At 33.8% G+C, this 19,723-nt stretch overlaps 1 protein-coding gene across 1 annotated transcript in view; it reads left to right on the top strand.

Moving 5' to 3' along the window:
- The first annotated feature begins 14,906 nt into the window (after positions 1 to 14,906).
- LOC140055578 (midasin-like) overlaps positions 14,907 to 19,723 on the top strand; it is a 56,755-nt gene continuing 51,938 nt past the window's right edge. The window contains exons 1-3 of the mRNA XM_072100914.1: positions 14,907 to 15,138; positions 16,579 to 16,802; positions 16,916 to 16,988. Of these exons, the coding sequence (XP_071957015.1) occupies positions 15,034 to 15,138; positions 16,579 to 16,802; positions 16,916 to 16,988 (402 nt within the window). The 5' untranslated portion in view covers positions 14,907 to 15,033. The remainder of the gene's footprint in view (positions 15,139 to 16,578; positions 16,803 to 16,915; positions 16,989 to 19,723) is intronic.

Genomic DNA, 19,723 nt, shown 5'->3' on the forward strand with positions numbered 1-19,723 from the left:
TAATATCATATGGCGCTTACAGTGGTATAAGAGTAGGATTGTAGCTTGAAAATGATGGGTTAATATCATATGGCGCTTACAGTGGTATAAGAGTAGGATTGTAGCTTGAAAATGATGGGTTAATATCATATGGCGCTTACAGTGGTATAAGAGTAGGATTGTAGCTTTAAGATATCTTTTTTTGTTATTGTATTTATTTTTTTGTTACGCAGGTGAAGTCACGTCTTCCGATTAATAATGCAAAACACGATTGGCTGGTGTGACTATTGTCTATGACACGCCAAGACGGATAAAATTGTCTACAAACTACTCTTGCTCAGGAAACATAGCCACGTATCAATCGCCCCTTAGATGATAATATATGGACATATCGTTTCATAATATACCGTACTCCATTTTGACGATTCTTCTGCTTAGTTCTGTATAGTATATGTCATATAGACTGTATATATATTTCGATATAATGAAAAATCATTTAAGAGTTAGGCTTACAATTGGATTATCGCGTGTGAATTCTTTATTTTTGTTTGATCAGAACTGTAACACTCCAATGGTCAGACATCTTTCGTTTTTTTCGTTTCTTGTATCGGCTGCGTCGATCATACATTCAATCAATCAGTCAATCGATCAATCAATTAATCGATACAATTTATTTTATTTGCTATAGGCTATGTTTTGTATAGGCCATAGGCCTATTAGTTAATGTCATTATATACCAACGAACTGACAAGTCTTTGGCTCTGTCTACACTATCAAGATGTTGCCAAAAAGTGTGATGTGCCTAAATATGGTAGTGATATACCCAAATATGGTAGTGATATGACATCATCATTTCCATATATGGGAACATCACATTTTTTGTCCCATAAGTTTGATAGTGTAGACAGAGCTTAACATAAGTTTAAAATTCCCACAAAAATGTTCACCGCGTAAAGAAGCATTTCGACAAGTTAATCGTATTAAACTCAAGTGCGTGCCTTCATCCCAATTAAAGTCCCCTATTCCATGGTATTTAATTACAACGAAACTTGTTGTTGACTTGCAAGTTAATGTTGTTGTATGTAACAGAAACCGTTACCTTGAGTAACAAAGCTTTAGAATGTAGTGTTCAACATAAGTAATCAGACGATTAATAGTGACTTTAACTTATTGTATTCTGTAAAGAGGATAAGGCGCTTATCTCTTACTACTCGCTCATTACTCGGCTGGGCGGGAAACTTGTTTTGGTACCCATCACAATAGTCATCTGATTACTATAGAAAAAAGGTAAACAACATTGTTGATACTACAAAACGAAATAAAATAATTTCTTTTAGCCATGTTAAATGTTTTTTTAATAACTTATAGAAGTAAAAATTAACATCTTTGATTCTGACTATCAGGCCCATATACATACTTTCTAAGTAAACGACAGTATTGACACTACAAAACGAAATAAGACAAATTTCTTTTAGCCATGTTGAATATTATTTTAATAACTTATGGGCCTAGACGTACAATTAACATCTTCGATTCTGACTCTATCAGGCCCAAAACAAGTTTTGAAAAGATAAACGTGTCCTAAAATAAACTTGATGGGCATGGAGTGTGGGAAATAACTTATATACGTAAAATTAACATCTTCGATTTCTGACTCTATCAGGCCCAATATTTCAAGTTTTGAAAAGGTAAATGTGTCCTAAAGTTTATGGGACTATGAGTGTGGGTAGATTCAGACTCTTTAGGACAGTTTGATATCAACTTGTCAGAATTAACACTATAATCAAAAGAACAAAAGACTAAATTTTCAAGAGAAAGGCCTAACGGTGATCGATCCGTTTAACGGTCCCCTCTAAATAGCCTCCTCACCCGGGTCAATGGGTTATCGATTTTTGGATAAGGCTAAATTCGAGTGTCCTTGCCCACGAGTTGAGTAAAAATCAATTGATTGATTGAATTCAACCATAAACACGGGATTCCACTCGTCGGGTTTTGTCACATCTACTTGTGAATAAAATTTACTGTATTTTCACGAGTTGGTAAGGGCGTATAATACTGAATATAACAATATTAATATAAAGAAATAATTATATAATACTATAACAATACGAATCACATGAGTAAAATGTAATGATATAATAATAGTTGTAATAACACTAATTAATATTATTTATAATTGGTAATAATCTCTTTGTCAGTGAAAATGTCAATGTGACTGCTATTGTTATTGACAAAACCCTGTATATTTTAATTAAAAATATATGACAATATATAAACAAATAGACCAATATTCGAGACCACTAATCGAACCAACCATTTGCTATAATAAATGCAGGTGCCATACCGCTAATACCACATAATATTATACTGTAGTAAACAGAAAATACAGTGTTTCAACCGCCCTCTGGAGACTGAAGCCAATGACGTAATGCACAGCCGGAATGGGTACCCAACATCATGAAAATTATTATATTAAATCGACACGACAAGACTTATTGATTCTCTTTAATGGACTTATCGCGGTACACTGATCAAGAATTAGGTGCGCGCGCGCCTAATCATCATGACGTAATAGTGCGCGTACATAAAACGTTAACTAACGATAGAGGCAACGATTAATCTTGTCTGCAAATGCACAAATAATTAGATAATCACAAGTAATAAAGCAAATTGAATCTTGCAACGACTAGTGTATCTTCTTAGTTTTGATAATTAAAATGCAGGTGAACCCGGATCGGAAATGATATGCAATCCGACGTACTGTGATGTCGGGCTAATTCAGTGAAAGCCTAACACCTGTTCCAATATCGGTGTATTGTTTGTTTCTATATTGAAAGACCTAACTTTCTATGAAATCAATTCGAAATCCGGAATTGTCAGCCTTTTTGTATTTCCCTGTTTAAAAAACTATTAATTTTGTAAAGAAAATAATATAATCCTACGCCGCGTTTTGAATTTTACACGCGTGTTGTCCTTAGTTGAAAGCACGCATCATTTGCTACTGAAAGTATATCGTCTGAATTTAGCATTAAGTTTTTCAATACAGAAATTAGTTTTATCAGATCTGTAACCGTCGTTATATCATGATGTTGGTGCAGTGGCGTAACGGCTATGAACGCTTACTGGCTAAACACAGGGCCACACAGCTTATTGGGGCCCAGAAAAAAAGTATGAAAATCTGTCGAAAAAAGCACGTCCGAGGCCTCCAGCGCTGTGAGGGCCACTTAGGATTCCTAAACCAGGGGCCTAAGGCCTCTGCGTTACGCCACTGGTTTGGTACCATGCGCTGGTACGTTCGTTCAACGTAACCAAACAACAAGTAATTGTGATGCGCAGTTATTTAGAATACGATTTTTAACAATTTACGTAACATACCGTATATAAATACGGTGCGAATTTTCGTTTTTTTTTCGTTTAACCAAACCCAATGATAACGAGCGTATTTATATCACAACAGTGTGATTGGTCAACTCTTTTACGCACAGTTCACATACGATCTCATGCATGCATGAACGCAATATTTACATATGACACTGTGATTAGTCACCTACGGGTACGCGCAGTTCACACGTGATCTAATTTACATTCTATTTATAAGCATAAATTATATTCTAAAAAATAACACTTTGTTTATCCTACGTCATTCGCAGGATATTAAAAGAATCCGCGTAAGTTTACATTTCGCAAAGATGCCAACTTAAAATGAATTCTTATTAAAATTATTCTTCGTTTCGTTGATTAATTAGTCAGATTTGATTAAGAATAATAACGGCTTGTTGTGATAGTGACTAACTTAGCAATCACTGTTGACTTGCGTTCCCGGGGTGCAAAGTTGAATTTGGCGTCATCGCAAAAAATAACTAAACGTCGATTTAAATTTAAAGCTGTCAAGCATTTTTATGATATAATATTAGGCCTAGTGTTTAATACAGTAGAACCTCATTAAAGAGACGACATTGGGACCCAATAAATTGTTTTTTTTTAAATAAATAGTGGTGTCTCCTGAATAGTGCCGAGGTTGGCTGTCGTGTTAAAACATATCCCCTTCCCATTAGTTTCACAGAAAAGTGTCCCCTTAATAGCGGTATCTCCTTAATAAGGGTTGGCCGTATGTGTTCCCACGTTTTTAGTCGCGTGCAACTCTACAGCTCACTATGTCGGTCGGTTGATCGATCGGTCGGTTGGTTGGTCTGTCGGTTGGTCGGTAAACACTAACTTGAGCACGCGACTGCAGCCATGTATATGGCCTTGTTTACGGGAAAGTATCCCCTTAATAGATTAATTAGAGGTTCTACTATTAGTATATGAATAATTAGATTAGATTAGATTAGATTAGATTGGATTAGAAACAAATACAATAATTTAAATAATAATATAATTAACATAAACAGGGTTAAATAATATTAATAATGTGTTACACCAAGCTAAACAAGTCCAATGTACTAATCTAGAATCCTATTTCTAACGCATAAATATTAAAAATTAATGAATTGTAAAAATCCGTCTTCAATCAAAACATCTTCTGCTTTGGATGTTTGTTCTTGCGCAGGAGTATAATACAACTGTTGTGAGGCATCCGAATTTATATCTAAAAAAAACTCACGCGCAGTTTGGCAACAAGTCCTGATGACCAAATCATCCAAAAAAATCACAACAAATATAAAAATCCCCTTTTCTGTATAAATTATCCCTATTAGTAAAGCATATAGTCCGTTTTACGTGTTGTCTGAACAAGAAATGACTGATCGAAACAGAAAACGTACACTTTTATCATCTTCCGATGTAAAAATCGAACAAATCATTAGAGTTTCGAGTGGGAAACATTGGCAATATTTAGGCCTGTCACTGCCGGTTTAATGATCCAAAAATCGAACCAATCTATAGGTTGTCGGGAGCTCCCGTTTCCGACAGTTCATCATCGACAAACACGGGCTTAGGATCTTTATTACTGGGCAGACATTACAAAATCGAAAACGATCTATTTAAGTACTGTGTCTATCTTATTGTATGTTAGTGAGAATCGTACGATTTGATCTTATACTCTGAAACAAAATCGAAGAAATCTATTTGTCTTACGCATTCAATATCTGATTTTGGCTTGTTAGAGCGTAATACAGGAAAGCCCGGGTGATTGGTTTAATTGGACAATGTACTACCGACAATCAATTTGTTCTCTCACCCTGCTTGCTTCAACTAATCGAATATATAGCTCGATATTAACTTGTCTACATACTATTAACAATTATAACTCAATGTGTAAACAACAGTTAGATTAATGTGTGCATATGCAATTAATACAGTATAAAACAAACCGTTTGTTATAATATTATCATATTATGATATCTGGTATAATTTACGTACCCTATATCATCCAAAAAGACCAGTATGTGATGATATAAAATTAAAACCCAATATTCCGTATGAGAGAAAACCCACAAACAGAACACAAGCCATAAGTGGTCAAACTATTACAAAAAATAAGTTGAAAATAAACAAAATGAAATTAAACAATAAATTATGTATATTTATGTATATTACATATCATTGCTACTTTAAAGATGTATTCTCACCCTGAAAAAAATAATTTGTAAACATTTTTTGTTGAATATGTCATTTTAATGTCATATAATAGTTATCCACTTTGACCAAAAAATTGGATCGAAACAAACAATTTGAAATCTGAAAAAAACTGTAATTTAAAGCAAAAAATAGTCAAATTAGCTGTCAGCCAATGGGTTTTTGGTTGAACTCATTTCATAAGTGAAAACATTTTTTTTTCTACGAAGGTGCGATATAAAACTACAAAATAGCCTATTCAAAGTCTGATTTTATTAATCTTCATTTTTCATGTTTTTTGGGGACAACACATCTTTGTCATTTATCATTCTTTAAATTAATAAATGTTAAAAATAAGTAAATGGTGTTTGGGTTTGGATTCGAATCTGACCTACAACAAATAAAAACTACATAGACCTATTCGCACTATGCTATTTAACTGTTCGTAGGCCATATAATACATTAGTTGTAACTTCAAGTCAAGAAAATATTTTGTTGTACTGTTTCCACAATTGGTGGTCTATTAATTGTCTTTATATGTTTGTGGAATTTTTTTTAAATTTAAAAACATGCTTATAACCACCAAGATGACGTAGTTCAAACAGTACACAGTATGTAAAGACAATGCAACTTTACGAAACGTACGAACTGGCACGGTTTAGATCAAACAGCAAACATACGAAATAAGTAACCAACTAATTTGATATGAATGCAAGCTTTACAACAAATACACACAGGCCATGTCGCGTGTTTGTCTTTTGGTTTTCAGCATGTGTTTTTGGTCTATTCAGCGCGGTTGCATTACACTTGAGTTATAATGCATATCACGCCTATGGGCTAGCGCAAGTGCCAACTTCATTGATCGACTGCTCTGCAAAATGTTTGTTGTTGTTTCAGGTGATTCAAACAGACGATATCCCAACAGCAGACGATATCCCAACAGCAGACTATATTCACGATATAAGTCTGAAATTTAAGGCTATGTGTTGCCGAATTTGGTATGCAATGTCAACAAATACTACTTAAGTTTTGAAATTGGTATCTCTCCCATGTCGCCTTATATAAATACCAGCTGTAATACGTAATGCGTTTATGTTATATAATGTTTATAAAATGTTTAACCAATAGTTGGAATATAATGTTCAGGGAATGTAAGTGAAAAGAAAGAGAATAGCTCTCGTTTAAGCGTGTTTCCCACTAGAACGTAACGCAAGGACGTAAACGCAACGCAAGCGTTTTAACCAATGACAAGCGAAGTTATAGACAGTTAGCAATCACAAGCGAATAAGCCATCGCTTGTGATTGGTCAATTCATTTGCGTTGCGTTACGTCCTTGCGTTGCGTCGCTAGTGGGAACCACGCTTTATATGATATAATAGTTAACGGTGCTAATGTTTTTTATGATTTATTTTATTTTTTTTGCATCTCATTAAAAATATACAACATTTATGATACAAGATATATAAATATGTACAATTTCAATTAAAAAAAAAAACAATAAAAGAGATACAAGATATAATGTTCTCATATCTAAACTAAAACTAAATTGCTTTTATCAGCGAATTTTACTTTAAAGATGCAATTGCAATTTAAAGACGTAAGACGTTAATTATAAACAAAATTAAGTTTTTTTACATATCAACACACGAATTTTTTTTAAATACACCAGAGGGCAAAATGACGTCATTTTGAAGTTGATTGATTGGTTCTTTTTGAGAGGAAATTCACAAGAAAATATGATAAAGGCCCGGTAATTCTATATTTCCATAATAATCCGTTGTCTATTGTCTTCTGCACTGAAGCACGCGTCACTCGCAAAGGTTACGCCACTACAAAAGACAAGTCAAATATGCCTTCTAGCGAAGAGCTAATACCAGGCTCGCAGTAATTTACCCGTGTAGTCATCTTAAAATATGGTTTCATTTATTTGAAGAGAATTTGCATATAACATCATCATGACCATCGTCAGTAAAGCGTGGTTCCCACTAGCGACGCAACGTAACGCAACGCTACGACGTATTGACGCAAAGTGCTGTATTGCGTAATCACAAGTGAGAACCGACGACGCAACAGTGCTGCAATCATCGCATCTTTGATTTCACGCAGGCGGAGACAAACTATTCGAAGCGCATTTTCTTATGTTGCGTTACGTTGCGTCGGTAGCAGGAACCAATCTCAAGACGTAATAATAAACGCGCGCACAACTGATGATAATTATGGCTACTATCACACTAGTTTGACAAAAAGTGTGATATGTATATATAATATATAATGGTAGTGATATGACATCATTATGTCCATATTATGGGAACATCACATTTTTGTCACATAAAGTTTGCTAGTGTAGACAGAGCTCTAGATGCTGTTTAAAACTTTTCACATGACGCACCGTGACTTTCGGTTCGGATATTATTTCTCATGTACGCGATTGTAGAAAAGGTTACGATTATGATAGGATTGTCAAAAGCACGTAATTATTTAACTATAAAATCGATTTCTAACAAGAATTCGAAATTCTTTCATCTTGTACGATAAGATGAAGAACAATGGTTTCATCGATTAGGCACCAAATGTTGCTTTCTCACAAACACCTGATATAAAGCGATATACCGCAGAAATGTAAGCAAAGTCACACTTATTTGCAAAAAAACGAAGGTTACTGATTGCGATATAACAGCCTATTTATCGGTTATCAATTTTTATTTGGATAATAATAAGTATATAAATCAGCATCATTTAATTGTCAGATTATTGATAAAATAATACCGTATAAGGTTATGACCATCATAAAACTAGATACTGATGCGCACGTGCGTGCAAAAATACATACATCTACGAACACATTATAGGAAATGGAGGTTTGTATGCGTTAAACTTGGTTTCTTCTAGGACGCAACGCAAGGACGTAGACGCAACGCAGCGAGTTGACCAATCACAAGCGACAGTTCAAATAATAAATCTCTTACGTTGCGTTATGTCGTTGTGTTGCGTCTCTAGTGAGATTAAGCCACGCATTAGTAACACAATATTTTGCGCGTACGTATTATTATTTGTTGTACGCTTTTATATTTGGATAGCGCGCCATTTGATTGATATTAAATTAAGTTATTGTCGATACATACAAACAAATACAAGGTTATGATCTTAAAAAGATAATATATGCAATTTGTGAAGTGTTTTTTATAGTTTGCTAATTCTTTATTATTTATTTAATCAATTTAAAGATGGCACAATATGGTCTTTGAAGATATTTTGTCAATATGTTATAGGTAAATTATTGTTTTTATTTTAAACAAACAAGTACAAATATTAATTAACGATTGCTTTTCAAGGTAAATTAATTGTTATTAAAAAAAATAAATGAAACACTCGATATGTTTGTACACTATACCCTTTTACTCTTTTTATGAGAAAAGAACTATAACACTATTTTGAATAACGATGTAGCAACAATTGAAATCTTTATATAAGCACCAATTCGGTACACGTGACCGTAATGTAAAATATATAAAAAACTAGCGTTTTCTATTTACAATACTCTGTATCGTAATTATTTAAATAACTTATGTTTCATCACAATTAATAAACCATAGAGATAATAGAATGTGTATGGTTGAAGCATGGAGCTTTTCTAATGTATAGCAGCTCTATGGTTGAAGAGTCATTCCAATAAACTTTTCTACCACGATAGAGGGAGCCCTAGTTGATAACGTTATTTTTTATAAAGCTTTGTTCTTATTCTCACTTGGACGCAACAACTTAGACGCAAGTTAGTTGACCAATTACAATCGACAGTTTCGATAATCCATCGCGTCGTGATTGGTCAAGTTGCTTGCGACGCTTACGTATGTACTTGCGTTGCGTCAAATTAGGAACTAAGCTTTAGAATACAAAATGTGATGATGATAATGTTTGACATTAGTCCCATGGACTTGTGTCAATCTCTGTTTACACCATGAGACTTTATGTGACAAAAACGTGTGATGTGCCCATATATAGACATGATGGTGTCATATTACTACCTTATTTGGGCAAATCACTACCATATTTGGGCACATCACATTTTTGATAGTGTAGACAGAGCTTTTGATTTATCGGTCTACTTTTAGCATATTCGGTGTGTCAGTATTATAGGCCTAACTTGTGTGAATATAATGTCACATGATTATTATTTAGCAGAAAAAGTATGTCACGATAAGACAAATTAATTGTCAATCTATTTTGAAGACGAATTGATTTAAATGTCATGATTGACATGTTGCTAAATGTTACAGTTCAATTCTCTTCATTTTATAGTACAGTATAACATTTAGGCCTATTTTGTATTGAAATGTTTTTCTTAAACAAAATTGATATAAAAATGGATATCAAATGTTATTTAAGACACACGAACATAGATTTAGCCTATTATAAAAATGAAACTATGTTCGTCTTACATAATAGAGAGTTCATTGATGTAAAATGTTATTTAACACAGATTTAGCCTATTATATTAATTAAAAATGTTTTCGATGGGATATTCGACGTGATACAGTCGTGTTGGACACTGGGCAAACGAGAAGATAAAACAACTTTAATTTAATAGGAAAACATTATATCTTTAAAAGTTACTGAGAAATACATCTATAAATCGAAACTCAAATAATATTTATTTAGGCACATAACAAAATACAATCAAACTTAACAACAATACAAACAAACTTAGATTGAACGGGGAAAATCTCCTAACCAATGGAAGTGAAAATCGAACTAAGAAATTGATCACTTCCTCTCAAACGATCTCAGTCCACGCTTAGCGTCTTGGAATCGCCGACTGGAGCACCACTTAACATGGTATTAGAGCTAAAACGTGACCAGGCAAAGGACTATCGTTTATTTGACTTATAAATAATCTTAGAATACGGATCGATTTTTGAGGAATACACTCAAAACATCAAGAGTGTATACAACATACAGATGATGTGGATAGAACTATACAGAACTTGATAACAACATAGGAGAACACTATGATAACCCATGTAGTAACTATTTATTTAAACATTGTTTCTATAGTTAGGACCAAGTTCATTTTATAGTCATATAGTTAATTAATGGTTTTAAATTTATATAGCGCAAAATACAAATAGTCTCTATGCGCTAATTCTATAATAATAATTTCTTTTCACGCAGAAGCTGTATGTATACTGCTATTGAGATTACTATAGACACACTGGGCTTCAATCCGCTACATATCGTCAACATACGATAGATCTATAGAGTATAAAATACGGTATATTTAATGATAATACCGTATTTTATCACTTGTACATTGTGTCGTCATGTATGACAACGCGTAGTGACAGAGAGCAGAGTCACAAAAGGACCACGGGGGTCAAAGGGGTCCTTAAATAGAATGATATCATACTATCTACCCGTGGATTAAAAGCGACTGTCTTTATCATTAATATATCGTTAATTTTTTAATTTAAACGAATTATTAACTGTTGGACATTGTGTCGTCATTTGAAAAAAAGACCTAGAGTCAAAGTGGTCATTAATTAGAATAACATCCTACTATCTAACTGCGTGGATTCCCTTAAAAACGACTGTCTTTATCATTATCATACCGTTAATTTTTTTTATTAAAACGAATTATTAACTGACAACTAAAACTGTGGGCCTGACAGCAGATGATGACGTTAATATATACACTTGTTGTCGGATCCGTAAATTGCCATTATTACCGCCTCTATTATAATACACGTTTTACTTCACGTATATTTACTTTGTATTACGTTTCAACTGCGGCTTCATTAATAATGTGCACAAGTGCAAGAGTGAGTTGTGTCATTTGTTATTCCTATACAAACAAGGTTATGAACGACGCAAAGGAGGCAGCCGGACACGCCAGTGTAGTATAAAGCTTGGTTCACACTAGCGACGCAGCGTAACGCAGAAGAAGGACACGCGAGTGTAGTATAGGCTAAAGCTTGGTTCCCACTAGCGACGCAACGTCACAAAAAAATGTGAGCCAGTGTTAGTTCACGATGCATTCATTGCTCTCTATAAACTCATATTCCCACATAAAAAAAAAACGTGAATACGAATCGCGTCTTGTTACCAATGGTTACCACCTATGACGATCTTGATGAAATTCCTCTACCATTGTTGCAGAGCATTTCGTGCAGAACTAATGGCGCCTCATAGATAATTCATACTTATATTAATTTGAAAATACGACCCAGATATTGTAATCATTAGTAGGCGTTATATGTCGTAAGCTTAACGATGGGCTACGGACATCAAACAGTTTGCCAAATCTATTGTTTGCCAACATCTTTCTTTTTATTGAGTTGTATTGTTTTTGCTTTGTGCCTTTGTTAGTTTAATCACTCTCGCTCGTGGACTTAAATTAAGTGAATAAATAGGCTAGGTTAAACAAACAGGCCCAATTATAGTATAGTTGTATTTGAAGGCATGGAATCAATTAAGTAAAAGAAAGCCGCCTTTGTGAAAATAAAAACGTTCTTAATATATGTTTTAAAACTTTGAATCAACCCGCAAAGTTTCGACGAAGAACATTTATTTCTAATTCACTCTGATAATAATAAACCAATTTCCTCAAATAAAACTTATTATGGCTGTAACGACGAAGTGACGTATTTTATATCATATATATTAAAGCAGCGTTCCGCAACCTTTTTTGACTGCGATCCATTATCCTAATTTGGGGATTCTCGCGACCCAACATTGAGTATTTGAGCCACAGGCCTGTAGCAAAGCGAACTTTGTTGAATGACAACCCTAGATGGCGTGTTAAAGTACTTGTTTTAATTGTTTTTTTTTTATATTTATTGAGTTAATGGCTTATTTAATGTTGCTAAAATAAAAAAGTGAAGATCGCAAAACTATTATACTCTACAAAATAATAGGTCTAAAATGAGAAAAACTATCGTAACCAAACATCCTCACAATTAAAACACCGGTAACCACATCGCATGCGTTACAAAAGAATGACTACTTCAATACAGTTTATTGTTTTTGAAATTTCTGTTTTATTGCGGTTATTATATTATATGTACATTTATAGTTTTTTTTATTATTAATATATATTTATTATTACTTCACACAAACACTCTTTGAAACACGTACTGCGTGAACGCAATAATAGAATTGTTATAAAAAAAATTTAAAAAAATAGAAATGTATTGTTTACGCGATACCTTGGAAACAATAATACGGACATCTGGATATTCATAAGGCCACCGGCTCCGAAGTTTGCTTGTTCAACCCGACCTAAACAATTCTAGTAACAGAGAAATATCGATTTTGGAATTTGGGCCTAAATATGCCTAATAAAATACTCTCGTGGCTACACTCAATGCTTTGTGTAGGTTTACAATAAAAAGCAGTTAACAGTTAGGCCTAGCGATCGAAATCTTCGATTTGTACTTCTGTAACACAAAAAGCCCCAGTCGGATGTAAAGAAACATAACATAAGTGGGCTGGTTTTACCGACAGTATTTTATGTAATGTGTAAGATGTGGATTTGACTGACGTTTATGTACAGGCTTAAAAGTTTAAACAGAGGCGCATGTCTACAATTTGTGGCGCTGATAAGATAGGTCTACTATAAAGCACTGTTCCAAAAATATGTAAATACCTAAAGGCTTTCGAACTACGTGATGGATACAAAACATCCTAATGATTGCCAATAACCTATTTTTGGTACATATCCCTTTTGGAAACCAATCAATTATGATCCTACCCCGATAGGCCCACTGAAATATCCTGGACTCAACAAACAATAATCAATATATTTAGGCCTAAAAGTATTATTTAAATTTCGATTGTTAAAAATTGCCTTAGAGTTGTTTCTTATGATATCAATTCACAACATAGCATCCGCCACCCGTTTAGTCTGTGACGTAATAGTATCAATCCAACGTGCCCTTCATACAAGTGCCCTCAATACATGACTCTGTCTGTATGAATAACGCATGGACCTCTTTAAGCTTCGTTCTCACTAGGACGTAACGCATAGACGTAAACGCAACGCAAGCAACTTGACCAATGACAACCGACAGTTTGAATAATCAATCGCTTGTGATTGGTCACGTCCTTGCGTCTCTAGTGGGAACCAAGCTTCACTCATCATTATCAATTCGTCAAAACGTATCAAACAGCCTAAATTCTACTTTGTAGTTGTTCGTTTAAAACGAATTATTACGCAGCTGGTGCAAGATACTCGTAGAGAATTTTAAATTAAATCATCATTAATCATGAACAGCTTTCAAGGATAGCTGTCTTCACTTTAATTCCTTGTTAATTTTTGTTATAAATATCATGATATATACACTTTGTTTAGGTTTCCCCAGGAAATTTAATACTTAACTAGGCTTCCGTTCTGTTATAAACAAGACTGATTTGAAATGCAGGCCGTGCGCGTGTAGAGACGTGTTTGGAGGAGGTTCGGGGTACCCCCATCTTCTTTCCGATGGTCAGCTAAGCTGGACAACTTTTATATAAAGGAACATCTTTGATTCTTTTCCCATGAAAGAAGACCACTAAAATTGTACCAAAATTGTACTTAGACGTATGCCCTATCTAAAACAATATTATCCCAAATAATCCTAATCATTTTCTTCGAAATGTATACCATATTATAAGCTAAACTAAATGCTGCATAGCCATCCCTTCTCCAATAATGTAGATTTTGCGTTTTTCATAAAGAAAAAAATATTAGATAGTTATAAAACAGTTATAACATAATCAGTCTCTCTGAATTTTACCAACCCATTGTGCAAAAAAAAAAACATAGGACGTGTGACGATATAGAGGGCGGTATAGCTCTTTTTCTTGTTTACTGCACAGTATTTTTTGTTCTTTCGGTGCTCTCATTGAAATGTTTATAAGCATGTCATTTTTTTTCTTCTCCGTACTGATAAAAATATTGAGGTAGTACTAGTAGATAAATCGGATAATAAAAATGATGTATTTATTTGGAAGCTATGCCTTTGAATATTGGCGCAAATGAATGGTAGGCCTAGTGGCTAGTGGTAGTGTTGCGGTTTTAATTGACAATTTGAATGATTTTTAAAATTGACATTTCAAGTTGCGCAAGAAAATGTGTTGCACAATTTGATACCTTAAAAAGTGAGTTAAAAATACTTATATTTACAAAAAAACTTAAACTAAAGTATGTACAAAATATTAACAAGTACAGTGCAGCAGTCGGTAAACTTATTCCTCCACAAAGTACAACTGCAAGATGTCAACGTTGAGGGCTCTAAACTTCCGCCACACTCCACTCTCTTTCTGCGACCCACGTGCCCTCGACTAGAATTACAAGATTTTTGTGTTGGGTGTTGTTTGAGATTCACATATATTTCACACATTTTCATAGTTTACAGCGATGCTTTTGTTACTTGCGTAGGTGTAAGTGACGTTTAAGTGTTCATAGGAATGTTTCGTAGTAAATTATAGCGTTATTTTTTTTTGTAAATAAAAAAAATAGAGATGGAAAATCTTCTGGTCGATGTCAGTGTGGCAGTGGACCGCGTGGTGTGCAAGCATGCTAGTGAATTCGACTCTCGGCCGATGAAACAAATCCTCGCGAAACAGGTATTTGAGCCTAAAGGGTTTCTCTTTATTTCTTACATATTCTAAAGATAAATTTTTATTTTTAAACATCTTCGTATGTATATAAGTATGTTATAAAATTATTGACTAGTTACTAACGAAATAATAATATTTAATTATTTAAACTTTAGAAGAAACTTGTTGAACATGTGCTTTTTTAGGAGTGTTGAATTTGGGGATTTCGCAATGCGCCCTCATTATTCGGTGACGTTGACTTAGAATGTTGTATTCTGGGAAATTTAACCACTAAAATTGTGACACTTATAATTTAGGAAAAGACTAGTAACGCAAGTTTAATTTCAACAGATTTAACATTATCATGTGACAAACAACATAAAAAAAGTTGACTCAAACAAAGGCAAAGAAAAGGGCTTTAATTTAAAACATTTATACCCATATATGTGCGCAGATTATAGATAGTATTCCTGCCATCTCTCGCGCATGATATGCGAGTCTCTTGCATGAGGGCTGATTTTTTATGCCTCGTGCATACATGACTATTTCTCATGCATCAATAAAAATATTCAGAGAAAACATTATTTTTGAAATTAAATTGCCTAATTTTGGAGGAAAAAAATAGGACTACACATTGTTTAATTTCAGCATAATTAATCGGGAAAGCCTAACTCAATTCAGCAAATTTTTTTTAACATACACGGCATATTTTGCAATTATTTGGGGTTATAACATAGAGGACGCTATATACAATTTAAATTTAATGTCTCGTGCATTGGCTGAAAATGTTTAAAATACTATTTGTGTAATATAAACAGACATTGATGGATGAGATATTAAAAAATAAATTAGTGCCTCAAGTAATAGCAATGTTTCCAAAGTAGATTAGGTGCACAGCCTAAATTGTAGAGTTTATTTTAGGCTTCTAGCTTAATTTTATTCAAGCATCCAGTCAAGAAGCCTTTTCAGGGTGGAACTTGGCAACTTGCCAGGAAAAGGTTGGAAAGTAGCTATACACAAGGTCACTGGGTGATAGTGTACACAGATTATGGTGTTAGTTTCTTCATAATATAGATTCAAGTGTAACTTTTCCTTACAAGGGCCTAGCATAATAGGGGCCTAACATAGGGTATATTCTTTAGTAAGGTACTTCCATTCTTATCCTCTTTTGCAAATGCCATTTAAAGTTCTAACTTATATTTATGCCTGCCTAAGGGTTATAATGTATGTTCTATTGTTTGTATTTTTAATGAACTTTGTATAGCTGAATGTCTATGTTTCTGTCTTTGTTTACTGTTAGTGTTAGGCTAGTAAAAAAACTGTTAGCTGGTGCGCTAGTGAAATTGAGTATCAAGTTCCCACCATAATTTATCACAAATAGTACACCTAAACTATATAATTGATATAGTTCCGGTTAGCAACATAGGCAATGGAAACATAATATAAATTTAAATTATTTAAATACAGGTGTGGAGTAGTAATGACCGATATAAAGTTTTATCGACACTTTCCAATCTACTCGTAAATCCCAAGTGCTGCCTAACAATTGCTGAAAACTGCCGACCAATCATGCTCGACCTTTTACATAGAGCAGCAGATAAAGTCATAAAACAAGAGTTTTCATTGGTCGATCATGAGTACTTGTGCATCAGTATTGGTCAACTTTTACCTATTCTTCCAGATACCTTTCAGTAAGTCTTGAATTTGTTTATGAAAATATTTAGATAAAAAATTAGTGAAATGAATTAATTTCTGTGGTTTTTATTTTCAATTGGTTTTTTACTTGTTTGTTTTTTATTTATAGATTTGCCTGCAAGTATTTTGATGTGGCACCATCGCCATTTGAAAGACTACTTTCTCCAGATAAACTTCAAACAGTAAGTGATTTACTTATTTCCTTCGAAATTTAGTTCAAAGTCTGTTGAATTTTGTGATATTTTGTCATATTACATTATAATTAAGCTCATTTTAACATTGATTGCTCATTTTTTATGAAATATTTGTTAAATTTTAATATAAATTTAAAGGAAAATTACTAAAAAATGACAATGCAGTAGGTATCAGTGGCTGTATTTTTAATGGAGATCCAATAAAATAAGCAAAAAGCTAATAAAAAAGTAAAAGTAAAACAAAAAGTTAACTTTAGTTTTCAGGAAACACTAGCCCTTCATCAGGTAAGCCCTTCATCAAGTAGTACTTGGGACAAAATTGAGAATATGAAGCAGACAAATTTTGATGGAATTTTTGCATTACCGTATCAATTGAAAAAAAAAAAAAAAAACCATTATTACTTGTTAGCATACCTAACCAAACATGAATGCTTGTTTGTGTTTGACCACTTACACTCTTCCCTGTAATCGGGCCACGAAGTTGTTTGATCCTTAAAATTGTTTGTTTTCAATTAGTAACTTAAGATTCATCAAAAACGTTAAACTGCATAGCAACGGCTTTCTGTCTACAGTGAGAGTATCATAATACATTTGATGTGATTGCATTTGCTTGTTCTAAATGCTTAAACATTAGTTACGAGAATATAATATAGTTTAGTTACATTAGTGATGCATCACCAACAACATGAAATGTGATTTCCTCTGACACTTATAAAATTGTCTTGGGTTAGAAATTAAGTTACCTATTTTTCTTAGGGTTGTAGAATGTTAATTCCTTGTTCTAAATACTTAAACATTACCTACGAGACGTAATATATAGTGTAGTTAAATTTGTGATGCATCACCAACAAAATGTGATTTCCTCCGACACTTGTGAAGTCATCTTGGGCTAGAAATTAAGTTGCTTATTTTTCTTAGAGTTGTGGAATGTTGACCGGCCAAGACCTGGCATCTATTAGCATACCTGCTGCTTGGGTTGCTTGGATATGGCCGTTCCATCATCATTCCATGCTGTGTCCTAATAAAATCAAAATTGTTTATTCCTAAGAATTATTTAATTATTGTATACACAACCTGTATTGCTAAACTGCGCACGTTGCTATAAAACCCATTTGAAAAACATAATTATATAATATTAATACGACTGCCTAATAGTATAGTAAATGGTTTTAGAAGTCATTACAGATGTTTTAGTTGTAAAAATTAACAACTAAGGCCCTGTTCAGACCCATGGCGTTAGACCGTTTTAGCGTACGACGCTAAAAGAATGTGTGTCTGAACAGTTGGGGATTAGCGTACAACGCGTCGTACAACGGTTGTAGCGTTGTAGTGGAAAACGGTTGATAGTACCGTTTTAGCGTACGACGCTACTGTAAGTCAACGTTGTATCCAATCAGAACGTTTCCTGTTATGACGCGAAACAAGGTTTGACCTAGGCTGACATCTTGTATCGTCAATGTGTGAGATGGATTTCAATAACAAAAAGGCCAGAATAAATAAGGCCTAACTACACTACAAATACAACTGTTACAAAGGCTACAAACTATTATCAACTGATTACCATTATATTTTCTAACAAATGACATAAATACATGCACCTTGTATTTAAACATAGGGACTACGATCCCATCCGCTTTTAGGCCTAGCTAGGCCTAGAGCCATTCACGCATTTCATTCAAGCTAAAAACTAGCGTGGGACATCAAGTCACTCATTCATCAAGGCAGACTAGACTGGACAAGTTTAATGCTGAAAACCCCCTAACTCCTAAAAAAATCAGTAAATAAACAAGGGGAGCTGTGTCCCTTTTATTAGCAAGTTAAGGGTTATTTTCAACCGACTGAACTAAAGAATATATTGACTGGACTGGATAGACTAATCACAATCATTGTTTTCTTCATCATTACGAGGCCTGCTTTATTTTCGTAACACAAGAGCCTGGGGAAAATGTTTTTTACTACAAAATAAAAACAATAGAAACAGAAATTTGGCTTTACTATATTTTTTTCTTAAATAAATGCTGAGGTATGTTTTATTTACGGCAAATTTTGTCATAATTGTAGGGCTGAGATCTAGGCCTATATACAGTGGAAATAATGATGAAAACACGTGGGTAAGAGCACATGAATATGCAACTAGAAACAACCTGGATGACGTACTTCCGTTGTAACGATAATCGTACGCTATGGGTCTGAACACCTCGTTTTTTTCTCTGCGGTTTGTAACGTGACCTTGATAGTAACGTTGTACGCTAAAACGGTCATGGGTCTGAACAGGGCCTAACTTGCTAAGCCAGTCATGTGGTTCTCATTAAATTTAAATGGGAGGTGATAACCACTTGTATTAAATTGGAATGTTTTCCAAAATATGATATGCAGAATATTTTCTTGTAACTAGAAACTATGGCTTGCAGGTTTTATTGTTCCTATGGGTGTCTGGTTTAGATAATTTAAAATCTGATCATAGTTAATGTGAAAATTGTCAGGAAATTCAGTTATTGGCAAAGAGCCAGTGATGTCTTCCAATTGATTGTGAACAAATTATTTTTTTACTCTTTTTTACAATTAGAAAGGAATATAGATAATAATATTTAATTAAGTCAACTAGCTATTCTTGTTCGAGTCGTGTTGTAAATAAAAAAATATTGACTCAAAGGCAAATGACTGAAATATGACAATGATGTGGGTATCAGTGGCTGGATCTCAATGGAGATACAAAATAAAAT

This window comes from Antedon mediterranea, chromosome 7 (assembly GCF_964355755.1).
Source record: "Antedon mediterranea chromosome 7, ecAntMedi1.1, whole genome shotgun sequence".
Lineage (NCBI taxonomy): Eukaryota > Metazoa > Echinodermata > Crinoidea > Comatulida > Antedonidae > Antedon > Antedon mediterranea.